Raw genomic sequence first — 12,860 nt, 5'->3', positions numbered from 1 at the left:
GTTCTCTTTCAACGAAACTTGTGGAGTTATCGATATAATTGAAATTAGTTTTTTATTATTTCATCTCTATCCGGCTACCGCTAAACTTGTTTGGCAGCTTGCGTAATAGTTGCTCGCAAATTACGCTCCAATCAACAATGCCCATTGCCCCGATAACTACTGTCCCATCCACCAATAAACCGAGTTATAAAGCTACGTCATCAAGTGTAACTGTATACTCACTGTATGGAAGTTAGAATATCTATGTCTAATGTCTCAAATTTTCCACTAAAGCACTTATAAGTACAGGATCCAATTTAGTCCCGAACATGCGAGACTCGTGCAAGAGTTTGCAAGTGTGATTCCATATGACATATTTAAATTAGAGTGTGGTTGATTAAGAAAAGTAGGGAGTTGAAGAAACTTGTATATTTCACAATTTGTGGTGGTTTAAGCAGCCAATCCGAGGTTAAATGTAATAAAATCTCAGATTTTAAGCTCAATACGGAAGGGAAAATGGTGGTAGTCGGGAATGAGGGCTGAGTCACATTTATCTGCACAATGTCTTGAAGTTGACATTCCAACCTCCAAACATTAATCATGCGTGTATAACAACCCTAGGGGCGGACTTCCCACAAAAGTTGAAATCTCCTTAAACATTTCAAAATTTCTGTAAACCTCCTATCAAAAATTTTTAATTTTAAAAAGAAATCTCATATCAAAATCCGCTAGTGAGAAGTCCACACCCTAAAAGCCAAGTCCCTTTCCGTTTTCTGTAATTGTCTTACCGACAATGACTCCTTTTAAGCTTTGTTATGGATATCGATTTCATTAATTGTCATCACTATTTGCACCCATCGCCATCATATGCATGAATTTTATTCTTTCTTCACTGATCCACTTTTAAACCTCATTTGGGTCTCCTCCACTTTGGGATTAAAATTATTTACATTTGAAAATGATTAATAGAGAAATATATGTGCAATTGAGCCAACTTAGCCCACACAGCCTCACGCGTAGACATAATCATCCCGCAGGCAGATCTGTTTGGGACTCTATATGATGACGTGGCTAAAAGCGATTGGCCAAAGCTGCGTGGAGGTGCCTACCAGTTCCGTTGGTGGGACAGCATATATATAGGAAATGAAAAAGCCCACTGTCTACATTCGAACGGAGTTTTAGTCAAAGATATATTAAACAGGGCAGTACAGGTAGGCGTCTCCTAAAACTTACTGGATCTGAATTCCGACTCCACTCAGGCGAGTTCTTCTCCTTCCCTTTTACCTTCCATTAGATTTCGGATGATGAGTTTCTCTAAGCGTTGTCTTGATCTCTCATTTTGCCTCCGAATAAGATTAGATCGATCCGCTTTAGATCTACTTTCTCTCAACCTACTCTTTTACTTTGCTTGGATCTGTCGTTTTTTGAGATTATTTGCACACTATAGTCGAGTAGGATTAAGTGCATGCGTGAACCCTTTAAATTGAATGAGATTGTGATTTGATCAGATCTTAAATTTGGATGGATGGGAATCCTCCTGTTGGTCAGTTAGAATAATTAAATTGGCTTACAGCATGAAGATTTGCTACACAAACTTATTGGGGTTCAATCGACTATGTTATTATATATCTTGTATCGGATTGAATGGTTTAGGCCGAATTTATTGATAGTTCATAGGGGAGCTTTATGAACTTTGGGAATTTCAGCCATGCATTATTTCCTTGATTTGTAATTCTAGTGGGAAAATCGTTTAGGTTTCACCTTGTAAATTGTGTGTTGCCTGATATCCATTCTTTATTAATGCTCTTATCAAGAAACATAATGTGTTTGTGAGTGTATACAAATTTTTAGTTGTGAAGATTGGAGGGTTGTTTAACAGAGATGGCAACGGGAACAGCTCCATCAAGAGGAAGTGCTGCAGCAGCAGCAAGCCTGCGCAGGAGGAGAACAACAAGTGGTGGGGGTGCCTCGGGAGGGGCTGCTGGTACTATGCTTCAGTTCTACACCGATGATGCTCCAGGACTCAAGATCTCTCCAAATGTGGTGCTTGTAATGAGCATTGGTTTCATTGCTTTTGTTGCAGTTCTCCATATCATGGGCAAGTTTGTTCGTAGGGACTAGGAAGTATTCCAAGCGTGTAGCAAACACTTTTTCTTTTTTTGGTCTTAACAGGAGCAAACACTTCCCATTGTTATAATTTTTCAGTTTTCCTTATTACTGGATTTGATTTCATTTGATTAACCCAGACTTTCCTTAATAATGCAAAATAGGAGAAGCCTTCCAAGCAATTATGTAGCAGGCTGATGGATATATGACAGACTAGCAAATGACTAGGTATCACCTGGTTATCTAAAATGCAGTGCTTGCCATGAGCATTAGATTCATTGCTTTTGTCGTAGTTTCCTTTTTTGGTCAAATAAGGGAACATTTATTTAATTTGCCATGAACATTTATTTTCTAGAGGGCTAATGAGATCAATAATAACAATAGCATCCAATTCAACAATGACATGAGAAATATTCAGACTTTGGCAAGTAAAGGAAATGATGGCAACCAACAATCCAATGCCCACAGTGATCATGTATAATATCATCTGAACCAGTAGCGCTCGGCTTTCTAAATCAAGAGTCATCACAGTCAAGTTTAAACTACCTAAGGCTAGGCGGTGACCATTTAAACTCAACCTGTATGATAGACGGCCAGCCCTTGTTTTCTGAATTAAAAGACAACCGCGAGAGACATCGCTCTAGAAATAATCATGTTTTCATTCAAAGGTTTATAAAAAATGATAGCTTTTCTCGCAATCCAAATGCAATGAACAAAGTAGGCCAACGATGAGGGAAGATAGTCTTAATGTAAGATTTCATTTGAGCCAAACTGCAGGAGGGAAAGGGAGCAGTCTACATAATCTTGCATTAAGTTGCAATCCCTTGAAAGATGGGGAATGGCTTCAGGTTCGGAGTTGCAGAAAGGGCAGCAGCCCCTGATTTCCATCCCTCTTCTTCTAGGAGAAGTGCGAATAGATGAGTTAAATTTTGTTCATTGTTGTGGTTCAGTTTTCCTGCCGAGTTTGATTTAATTTGATTGGCCCGACTTTCCTTAATATATATTTGACGGACTAGGGAATGACTAGGTATCACCAGGTTATCCAAAATCATTAACATCTACTAAGAAAGAATCTGAGATAACGGACAAATTAGCCTAAACCAATGGGGTGCTTAATTCACAATTTTTGTATACTTCTAAATGTATAAAATGAACTTGCAGTCCTCGGCATGCCATTTACAACAAAGAATAAGAAGGCAGTAATTTGGAATAAGTTTTAACTGGCTTGTAATACAGAATTCTTAGGGACAATAACAATAGTAAGACTTGTACAGTTTACAGATACTCTAAAATTACAGTTCTATTACATTATGGCATTGAAAAGAGTTTTTAACTGGCTAGTGTGCATTGTCGGAAACCCAACCAGAAACGATACTATCGTCCACAGGTTTCAAGCCCCCACATGATCTTGCAACAGATTCAAAGAGTTTTTCAATCTCGGGTGCACACCTTATGAAAGATCGATTCCAGAAGTTGTATCTAGGATTCTGAAATTAAAAGAGAAAAAAAAAACATTAACTGTTTTGACATCATATTACATACCAGAAAAACTAAAAGACGAGGTCACATTCAGAATCAATTTTTACCTTTATGAGCTCAATGAAGGTAATGAGGAGACCCCAAGGATGAGGTTTATTAACAATCAGCCGTTCCAACAAAACTCTTGTGATTTGCTCTTGGATAATTTCCTGTAGAAAGAAAAGTTTATCCTCAGTCCATTAGAAATGCAATAATAATTTACTACCATGAAACAGAAATTCTTACCTGATTCGCTTCGGCAAATAAGTATAGTAAGATGAAGGAGAAGTAATGCGTATGGTTGTTTGGATATCGCAATTGATTTGCAATTGCATTGAGAAAAAGATAACGCCCCTCGGTATCAAGGTCTGCTATTAGAGTCTGGAAAATATCCAAGGCAGCACTAACTAAGAACACACTCATTGGAGCAGTGCTTGCTGCTGACTGTGCATGAGGTACTCTCGACTGCAGTTGCTGAATTGCCTACAAGCAGTTTTCCACAAGTACTCATTAAATGCCAGATGATATATTTTCAGTAGAAACATGTCATTCTACATTTTTCACCATATCATTAGAAGGATTCCATAATAAGGCCTCATTCCAATTAACTGGATGGGATTAAAAACAAAATACCTAGTAAATTAATACATGTTATGCATAGTGAAGATAAAAATTGATTACTGAATGATAACATCTAGAAAAGTAGAAGAAACTTTAGAATACCTGCATACCGACATATAGCACCAGTGAGTTGATTAATGGAACATTATAACGGGTACCAGCTGCTGCTGCCTCGCTTGGTGAAAGGAGTAGTCTTTGTTTCAGTTCAGTTAGAAATGTAGATCCTCCTTGTGGCCTCATCTGCAGAGAATTTTTCAGAAAATTTTTAGCAAATAATTTAAAAAGGTTAATTCAATGGACCTTTGACAGTAATAAAGATTCCAGTGAAAAGTAGGAGAGAAAAATGGTTCTCAAATCTGAAAATTTTAGATAAGAGAAATAGGTTGATGTAAACAACCAAGAAACCAAAACGTTTAGGGAAAGGTAAGAAACAAGCTCATGAGTCCAGCAAAAAATTAAGAGTTAATTTGAGAACCTTGAGATACTCATCTACATCAGCCTTCATCTGTTTTGCCTTCAGAGCAGCATCAACCTCAGAAAGGATGCGAGGGGGTTCTCTGATTTCCGGAAGCAAATCAATCTGCACACAATGATTTCAGAATTACTTTCTTGATTAAACTAAACAATATGAAGAGGAAGGGAGGGAGGGAGAGGGAGAGAGCATGATGAACTAACACCTTTAAGTTGGGAGTAGATGGATCTGGTAACCTCATATTGCGTGGAAAAGCACTAAGGATAATATTTCGCATCTGTATGCAGCTCGGAGGAATCACATCACAGAAGGTAAAATGACAATCACACAGGAACTCAGGGAAGTCATGAAGTAGAACCAGCAGCACCCTGAGTGTGCCTTTATACAGAAAATGAACCTAAAATGGATATAATACAAGAGAGAATCAGTAGGACCAGCATAATTTGTTTACAATGAAAACAAATAACCAAAAAGTCTTTAGAAAGAGGCAAACCGGCACTCCGAGCTCAGCATTCCTCAAAAACGGCTCCAGGAATTGAAGCAAGTCTACCAGCAATCGTTGGATATAGGGCCAACCCTTCTGACCATTCCAAGTGAGCAATTTCGGCATGAAACTTCTGTGACTGACAAGCTCCAGCCATGCAAAACTATAACAGCAAAGCAAGCAATGAACTTAAGTAACAGGACTTACAAATAGCATCTTCCGGATTGTAAATGTGCATGCCAAATATTAATGCTCAACAAGTTATTGGTTTTCCAACTTCATCCTACTGGATGCAGTGTTCTCAGGATAGTCTTCATTGAAGTGCTCCTTAAAGCATTAATAAAAAGCAAAGTTCGTGGGGATAAGAAAGTGCATAGAAGCATCCAGGTAATTATTTTTTGGACATCAGATAGTTTAGCTATACTGAATGATTCATGAGAAATAAAACAGTAACAGAAGCATTTAATTGTAGCTACCAGGTACCTTATCCCAGAATGCCATTTATCATAAACCATACTACAAGTTAAGCCAATTCACTATAAGGTATCCACTCAAGGAAATAAGAATATGATGACTAAACCAACCCTTCACACGGAAAATTTTTTACTCAAGACTAAAAATTGTATCTAAATGATGCTTTTCAAGAGGAGACGGGACATCCTAAAAGCATATTCTTGCATATATTAAAAACTAATGCTACGTTTGGTTGAAGTATTTTTTTTTCACATGTTTTATCATTGTTTAGCTATAAACTACTCGCAATTAGTAATTTTTAGCCACTCTAATGCCTTGTTTGTGGCAAAGAGAAGGAAAACTTTTCGCTTATTTTGAAGAGGTTTTATTTTATACAAGAGTTTTTACTGATCTTTTTAATTGCATGTTTAAATTTGTACTAACGATTCTTTCTTTTATGTCTAACTATTTTAGAACATGTGTTAAATAAACTTTTTCCTCATGTTACTACACTAGTAACCAAAGTAGCATAAATGAACTCAATTCTTACCTGAAAGCAGGAACTTTAAGGGGATGGAGAGCATGAAATGCATTGGCAAAGGCAGTCAAGATCTGCAATAAACACAAAAATAATTAGGCTATTCAATGGCAAACTATCTTGGCTAAGCATATGCAGATGAATGGTACCTGAAAATTTGCACCATCAGGGACAGGGTCCAAGGAACCAAGATCTAACAGCCAATTAATAAATAATCTGAAATATGGTCTTGGATTAAAAGCTGCTTTCCTATCCTCAGCCTCTTTTTGAATAAGTCTTATAGTCACAGTCAAAATCTGTTCAGCACCATCAATATCATTACATATTTTTGCAAAACAAAATCAAAGATACAAATAAAAGTTAAATAATTTTCACCTTGGACATAAGAAAGAGTTTACTTGATCCCTGTTCCACAGGGCAAAACTAAAGAAATTTCCAAAAGAGGACAAGTTAAACATTTTAATCCAAATGAAAAGTAGATCATATTGATATAATGAAAAGAGGATATAGTAGGACCTTAAGGATTGACACCACAAGTTTTGCATAAATATCAATGGCAAGGAAAGAGAGAGTTTGCACTTGCTGAGGTGATTGTAATGTGCCAGAATTCATGACTTCAGAAGATAGGCAATGTGCAACAGAAAGTTCCTAGCATGAAGTAAAACTAAAAAATTAGTTCGGATCTCCTGAGTTCTCTTGTTAATTTATATGTAACACAAAGGGGGGAAAGGAGTGGCAAGGGGGAATTTCACCATGATAATACGGAAAAAGCGTTCTGTCGTATCATCCCCTTTAAGCAGTCCGTTTTGATGCAACTGTACAATGTAATGATTACAAGGTCCATCATTTGCACCAGGAAGCTCACAGATCTGGTACCATTCTGCAAACAACATGGAAACCTACAAAATATTTAGAAAGAAAATTAACACAAGAATTGAGTGATATACCACTTTTCCTGCCATGCAGGAGAAAAGAAGAGAGGACGGTGGACACAGGGCACAGAAAAAAAGAGTTTTATTGAGAGAGAGGGAGGAGAGAAAAGAGTGAGAAAGATAAATGACTAAAGTACGCCAATAGGAATAGTGCAGGCTTGCAAGGAGTACTTGCATCACCACTTTCAAACATTGGTGCAGATCCAATTATATGAGATTTTTAACAGGCGTTTTTGTTAATTGATACCCATAGGTTTGTATCTTGAACACCCTTAAAACCAACTTAGAATTTTCACTCCAACAGTATGAAGTGAAATCTATAATATGCACAAAGCATTATGCCTTCTTAGATACTGAAACAAATAGTCACCTGCTCCTTGAAGCCTGCAGGATCTGGTTCTAGAGCCTCTATATTACTATTATCTTCCCTGCTAGCTGGTGTGTGCCCGGGTGCCTGCTTCAAGAAAAAGATTTGAGCTCAGACATAGTATTAGTATATGTACGAATTAAACAATAACAAATTAAGCTATAACTTAAAACAATTTATTAATTTCTCTTCCGAACCCTGCACCTGCGACTCTTATTTTACATCAATAAAAGAAAGGAAAAAGAATTAAACAATATAACAGATGAGAGGGCAACCTTTTTGTCTCTAGACTGCCTAGTCTTATCCTCCTTTCCAATAGAAACACTGGATAAAACTGCCATACTTGCAGAAGGATTTCTGATCATCTCAATCAAAAGTTGCAATGATTCAGAAGATCCAGGTTTTGAAGCAACCTGCACGATCATAACAGTTAAGAGACCATACCAAATAATCAAGTGGGAAACAAAAGAGATAGAGAGGGAGGGAAAGAGAGAAGATAAGACCCACCTTTGCCAGAGCATCAACAAGATTGTGGAGTTCTGAGATGACTCTGGATTCATCAGTAACCAAAGTTTGAAGAAGTGACATCGCAAATTCAGTAGCAGCTTCTGCAGTTAATGGATTGCATGAGTTGGGTTTAGCAGAAATAACTTCACTAAAGGGAAAATTACTTGTGTACATACTATTCCTTCCCCCATCAATAAGTTTTGCCATAAGAACGTTGTACTCTGCAAGGTTCAGCAATTCACTTCGAATAAGGCCAACAGTGATATCTTTGTTGAACTTTCGCTCCTCATCCGAATATATCACCTGTAAGAGAAGAATTGAACAATCAACACAGATTGAGAGATAATTCCAGACATATCTAGCCGCTACAACAGAACAAACCAATACATTATGCACAAAGCCACCAAATGCAGAATACCATAGCAAAACTTAGCCAGAATACATCATTTTACCATTAAAATGAAGTCCTAACAACGGCAAGAGATTAACCACTATAGACAGACAACTGTTATAGCAGTTACTCGTACTCTCTTTACAAATAAAACATGTAACAAGTTTAGAATCCAAAGCAATGGAGCTATAGGATTCCATAACTAATATTTACAGGCAACTAATGCAACTTCACTGTTTTATACACCAAGGAAAACAAGCCTCCTTCCAAATGCAGAACAGAGCATACCCAACTAGTAAGCTCCTTAACAGCAAGCTTGCAAACATCACGGACAGCAGCCAGAATAGCAAGATAAGCATTGACATGAAGACTATTGGATGCATTCTCATATAAGCCTTTGAAAACCTGCATATGCATTGAGAATCAAAATCAAGCAATTTCACAATATAAAATAAATAACCAAAAAATAAAATTTCCCCCCACAATCAGTAGAATACCTTTTGAGCCACAGCAAGTGCAGCCTCATCCCGACTTACACATCTGAGTATGATTTCAGGTACCTCAGAGATCAGTCCCTAAAATAAAAATGTCATAAAACAGTGCTCAAATAATATAACCAAACAAAAAGGAAGTTCATTGCTGATACATAAATAACATAAATACATAGCTGCAGTACATAAGTTGAAGAAAGTTAACAATACCTGAATGTCAGCTTCTCTGCCATCAGTCACCAAACTTTCCAACTGAATGGTTTGACAAAGAGTCAGAACATATTTTGACAAGATTTCAATGTTTAATAGGAAAAACTTAAACTCAAGTAGTACGAGGACAAGAGTAAGAGGGATGGCAGCTATAGTCTGAGGGATATTGTGCATTAATCACAATATTTGAATGTGAAAAGGAATATGGAAAATAAATACAGGAAGAAGTTGATGGTTGCAGACATCAAAGTCATTCACTGATCTGACCAAATTCTCCCAGAACCCAAAAGATAGCAGGATAAATAAGGCAGGAAAAAAAATGGAGTTGCATTCAACCTTCAGAGCAACAAGCTGAAATTTATCCAATGCATCCCTTGTGCTCAGTGAAGCCTCCGAGATGCTACTTCCAAGACGCTCGGTTACAGCAGATGAAGGTAACGGCTGTGGTGTAGGTCCCAGTTCCTAGCAACCAGTTGGGAGCATGCGTCAGTAAAATCATGACTCTACCAGCACAAAATCATCCATACAAAGTTTCTCACTTTTACTGCATCAGTGGTATCCACTGAATGCATTCAGGGCCAAAGTTGTTGAGGGAATGAACATGAGGGGATCGTTTCAGTAGTGCTGGGTAAGCAGCTCCTGCGCAATAATGAGGAAGCACTGAACAGGATTTTATCAGCTACAAAAGCAGAAAAATCAAAGAGACCAAAGTATCATTTAAACTGAACCACCTCAAAAGAGCAGCTGACGAAGTTTCAATTGCCTCCGAAGTAACATCCAATTGTCCCAGAGTTCCAGGACCAGATGTGTAACCAGGGGTACCTTGCCCTGATGTTGAACCAAATGTGCCGGTTAGACCAGCATCACCAGATAAGCTTGAAGGACTAGCAGACATAGAATGTGAATTCTGCCAGATTGATTTTGCCAAGGAAGCCGAACAAAGTCCTACAGGATAAAGAGGACAAACAAGCAGGAAGGATCAACTATCAGTGCCTTCCTTCTCGAACCAAGTAATCCTTATTCAAATGGTTAATCAAGACTACCTCATACACTCGCTGCTGAGAGAGAGACAATGACCTGGTTTAGGTCGAAGAGCCTCAGGCACAACACCCACAGAACCTTGTCCATACATGCTTGGATCAAAAAATGTGGGATCTCTATGCTTTCTTCTTAAAGAAAGTTGAGTAGCTATCTCTCCATCAATTGTTTGTATTGCCTATATATTAAAGTCATATTGGGGGGGGGGGGGGATAAAGTTAGAACCAAGAACAGAAGATCAGTTAAAACACATTAACTCTATGCCAATTTTCTAAAATCCCACCTCTATGCAGAAAAAAACTACCACATGAATGATGCATTACTGTGAATAAGGAAGCCTAAAAACCAATATCTGACGAACATTTTCATTAGAACAGTTAGAGTCACTAATGAACCCTACTTATGAACCAAATCCATGAGATTCATAGATATTACAGAACCAACTTAAGAACCAAGGTAAGAGTCAATCCATGAAAATCAAACCAAGCCTATCTGCGAAACTTAGCTCAATGAAACACGTATGCACAAAATACTATTGATCAAAAGCAACCATATGACCTTATCAGTAGCAGCCTGTTTCAATCACTGCACAGCCAAGATCAAGGTTATCATAGTAACAAGCTGAACAGCTTGTTCTAGAAGATCACTCCCAACACTCAAACCTGAAGTGAATTCCTCAGCTGACTTGATATAGAGCCACGTAAAGGTTCCTAGAACACCAAACAACAGATTAAAACCATACAATAAAGTTGACAAGGCCTGGAATAACAGAAAATACAAGATATGAGATAAAACCTTGCATGTAACATGCGCTAGACTTCCAGCCAAACTTGCAACCATCAAGTGTGCAGCATTATAGATCCGTGTCTCGTCTGATTCCATAGCATAATCCTAAATTGCATTTGATTAAAGTGATTTAAGACTAAGAATAGTGATTCATGAATTGTTCAAAAAGTTGGTTGTAATCATTCCAATGATACCCAGGCATTTCAGGAATATGCTCCCTATAACTTCAAGGAGAAAATTATAAATCATACAAACATAAACTTAAAAGAAAATATATCCAATGATTGTGAGAAGAAATAGAGCTTTATATAGATTAACAAGGAAACAAAATTGAACTCTCATAGAACAAATACTAGAAATACAGAAAAGTAACAAGACAGTTCTGAAATGAGCTAAAGCAGTAAACCAATATGGAGATAAAAAAAAGGAAAGTCATCTTATTGCCTTAATAAAATGGATTGAATAAATTTAAAGTACTTGGATCTAGCTTCATTGACTTGACATTTCAGACCTTTAAACAAGCTCCTTGGTTGTTTGAGTTGCTATGGAACACTGCGCTGAATAATACCAGCTACAATCTCTTTGATAGCTCTTGTCCATTGCAATTGGAACTACCCTGCATCACATTATATGCAGAGTTAATCACCAAGGCACCAAGCATGTATAGAAAAGCAGGAAATGATATGACAACAGCATAAAACCTCTGGAAGTGCATTGCAAGCCTAGAGAACTGAGCTTCTGATTGATAATAACATGAGTTCCAATGTTAGGAATTGACTGTGGACAACTGCAAGAAGCAAGGGTCAATAATCTAATAATAAAAATAGTTAACAATTCTTTGAACATGGAAGAATGAAACAAAAAACGGCCATACCTGACTAACAGAAAAGGTGACTGTGATGGAGTGGCTTGAAATAGTCCTTTGTGCAGAAGGAAGCTGATCAGACAAGCCTAAAGCAGCTAGTTTTTCATCCTCCATCAATGCACCAGAAGAAAGACGCAAGGGCCCAGATACTAAAATAACTCCAAGAAATAAATATTAACAATGTAATTAACTACTAATAGCAACTGAAAAAAATAAAAAATCAAACCTGAGATAACAAATGTGTGGGCCACCAGAATTTGGTGGACTAGCACCCTCAAGAGAATAAATCAACATGATTAAGTGGAAAATTATTCCAGATTTAACTTCTGCAACCATTGGGCTTGGATACCCCAACTCTTTATTAGAAAATCAGGATTCCTCGAGTCTCTTTTACGGTCCTGAGAAGAGAAGTCGGTGAAATGTCCTTCATATCACACCAGGTTCTTGAATAGAACCTAAAAGCAAGAGAAAAAACACAATAAGCAGATAAATTAAATGATTACCAAGCTTCTGTGAGGAAAACCACATATTGAAGAAAAAAAGACCTCATCTTCATATGGCATGCTTTAATATGTAACAGTACCTCTATGTCAAACTTAAGATTCATTTTTCAAGTTCGGCATGATAAATCAGCTAGTAATGACAGAATGCCATGGCCAAGGATTAGGGGTTGTACTGCCAACTGCTTTACCGCTCAAGAATCTGCAAATGTACATATTTATATAACCCATCTTAAGGTCAGCAAAAAATCAGTTTAATTTTATAAATATCATACCTTTGAAGTAAATGGATAACTGCATCTTAGCCCTCTCATACGCCTGGAAAAAGCAAAATTTAAAACGAATAATTCAAATCAATGGTCAGAGATTTGGGATCTATTTCACGAGCTCTCAGGACTTGATTTCGGCCAATTGTTAACTTCCCAAGCCAACTACCCAAATTTTTTAGCAACGACCGCTCTTCTTGATTTTATAAGCTCAGATCCCAGCAAAACCTAAACAGTATATGGGATAATAAATCATTTTTTCAGTTATTGGTCAAATTATTCTGCGTGGCTAAATTAATTAAACAACAGAAACCTTGCAGTTCTCATATGTAGCCT

The 12,860-nt window shown here is 37.3% G+C and overlaps 1 protein-coding gene and 1 pseudogene across 2 annotated transcripts; one reads left to right on the top strand and one right to left on the bottom strand.

The window, feature by feature from the left end:
* The first annotated feature begins 1,008 nt into the window (after positions 1-1,008).
* LOC107911606 (protein transport protein Sec61 subunit beta) lies at positions 1,009-2,267 on the top strand. 2 transcript variants are annotated; one of them, XM_016839468.2, is made up of 2 exons: positions 1,009-1,238; positions 1,859-2,267. In XM_016839468.2, exon 2 carries the CDS (start codon positions 1,861-1,863, stop codon positions 2,098-2,100), a length of 240 nt encoding a protein of 79 aa, XP_016694957.1. In that variant the 5' UTR covers positions 1,009-1,238; positions 1,859-1,860; the 3' UTR covers positions 2,101-2,267. The 2 variants fall into 2 exon arrangements, with proteins under 2 accessions (XP_016694957.1, XP_040961718.1); XM_041105784.1 differs by having other exon boundaries at positions 1,831-2,267.
* A 908-nt stretch (positions 2,268-3,175) lies between these two features.
* On the bottom strand, positions 3,176-12,558 carry LOC121223016 (CCR4-NOT transcription complex subunit 1-like; annotated as a pseudogene).
* Positions 12,559-12,860: the final 302 nt, after the last annotated feature.

The sequence above is a fragment of the Gossypium hirsutum genome, chromosome D11, assembly GCF_007990345.1.
Source record: "Gossypium hirsutum isolate 1008001.06 chromosome D11, Gossypium_hirsutum_v2.1, whole genome shotgun sequence".
Classification (NCBI taxonomy): domain Eukaryota; kingdom Viridiplantae; phylum Streptophyta; class Magnoliopsida; order Malvales; family Malvaceae; genus Gossypium; species Gossypium hirsutum.
This window is presented reverse-complemented; position numbering and strand designations above follow the sequence as displayed.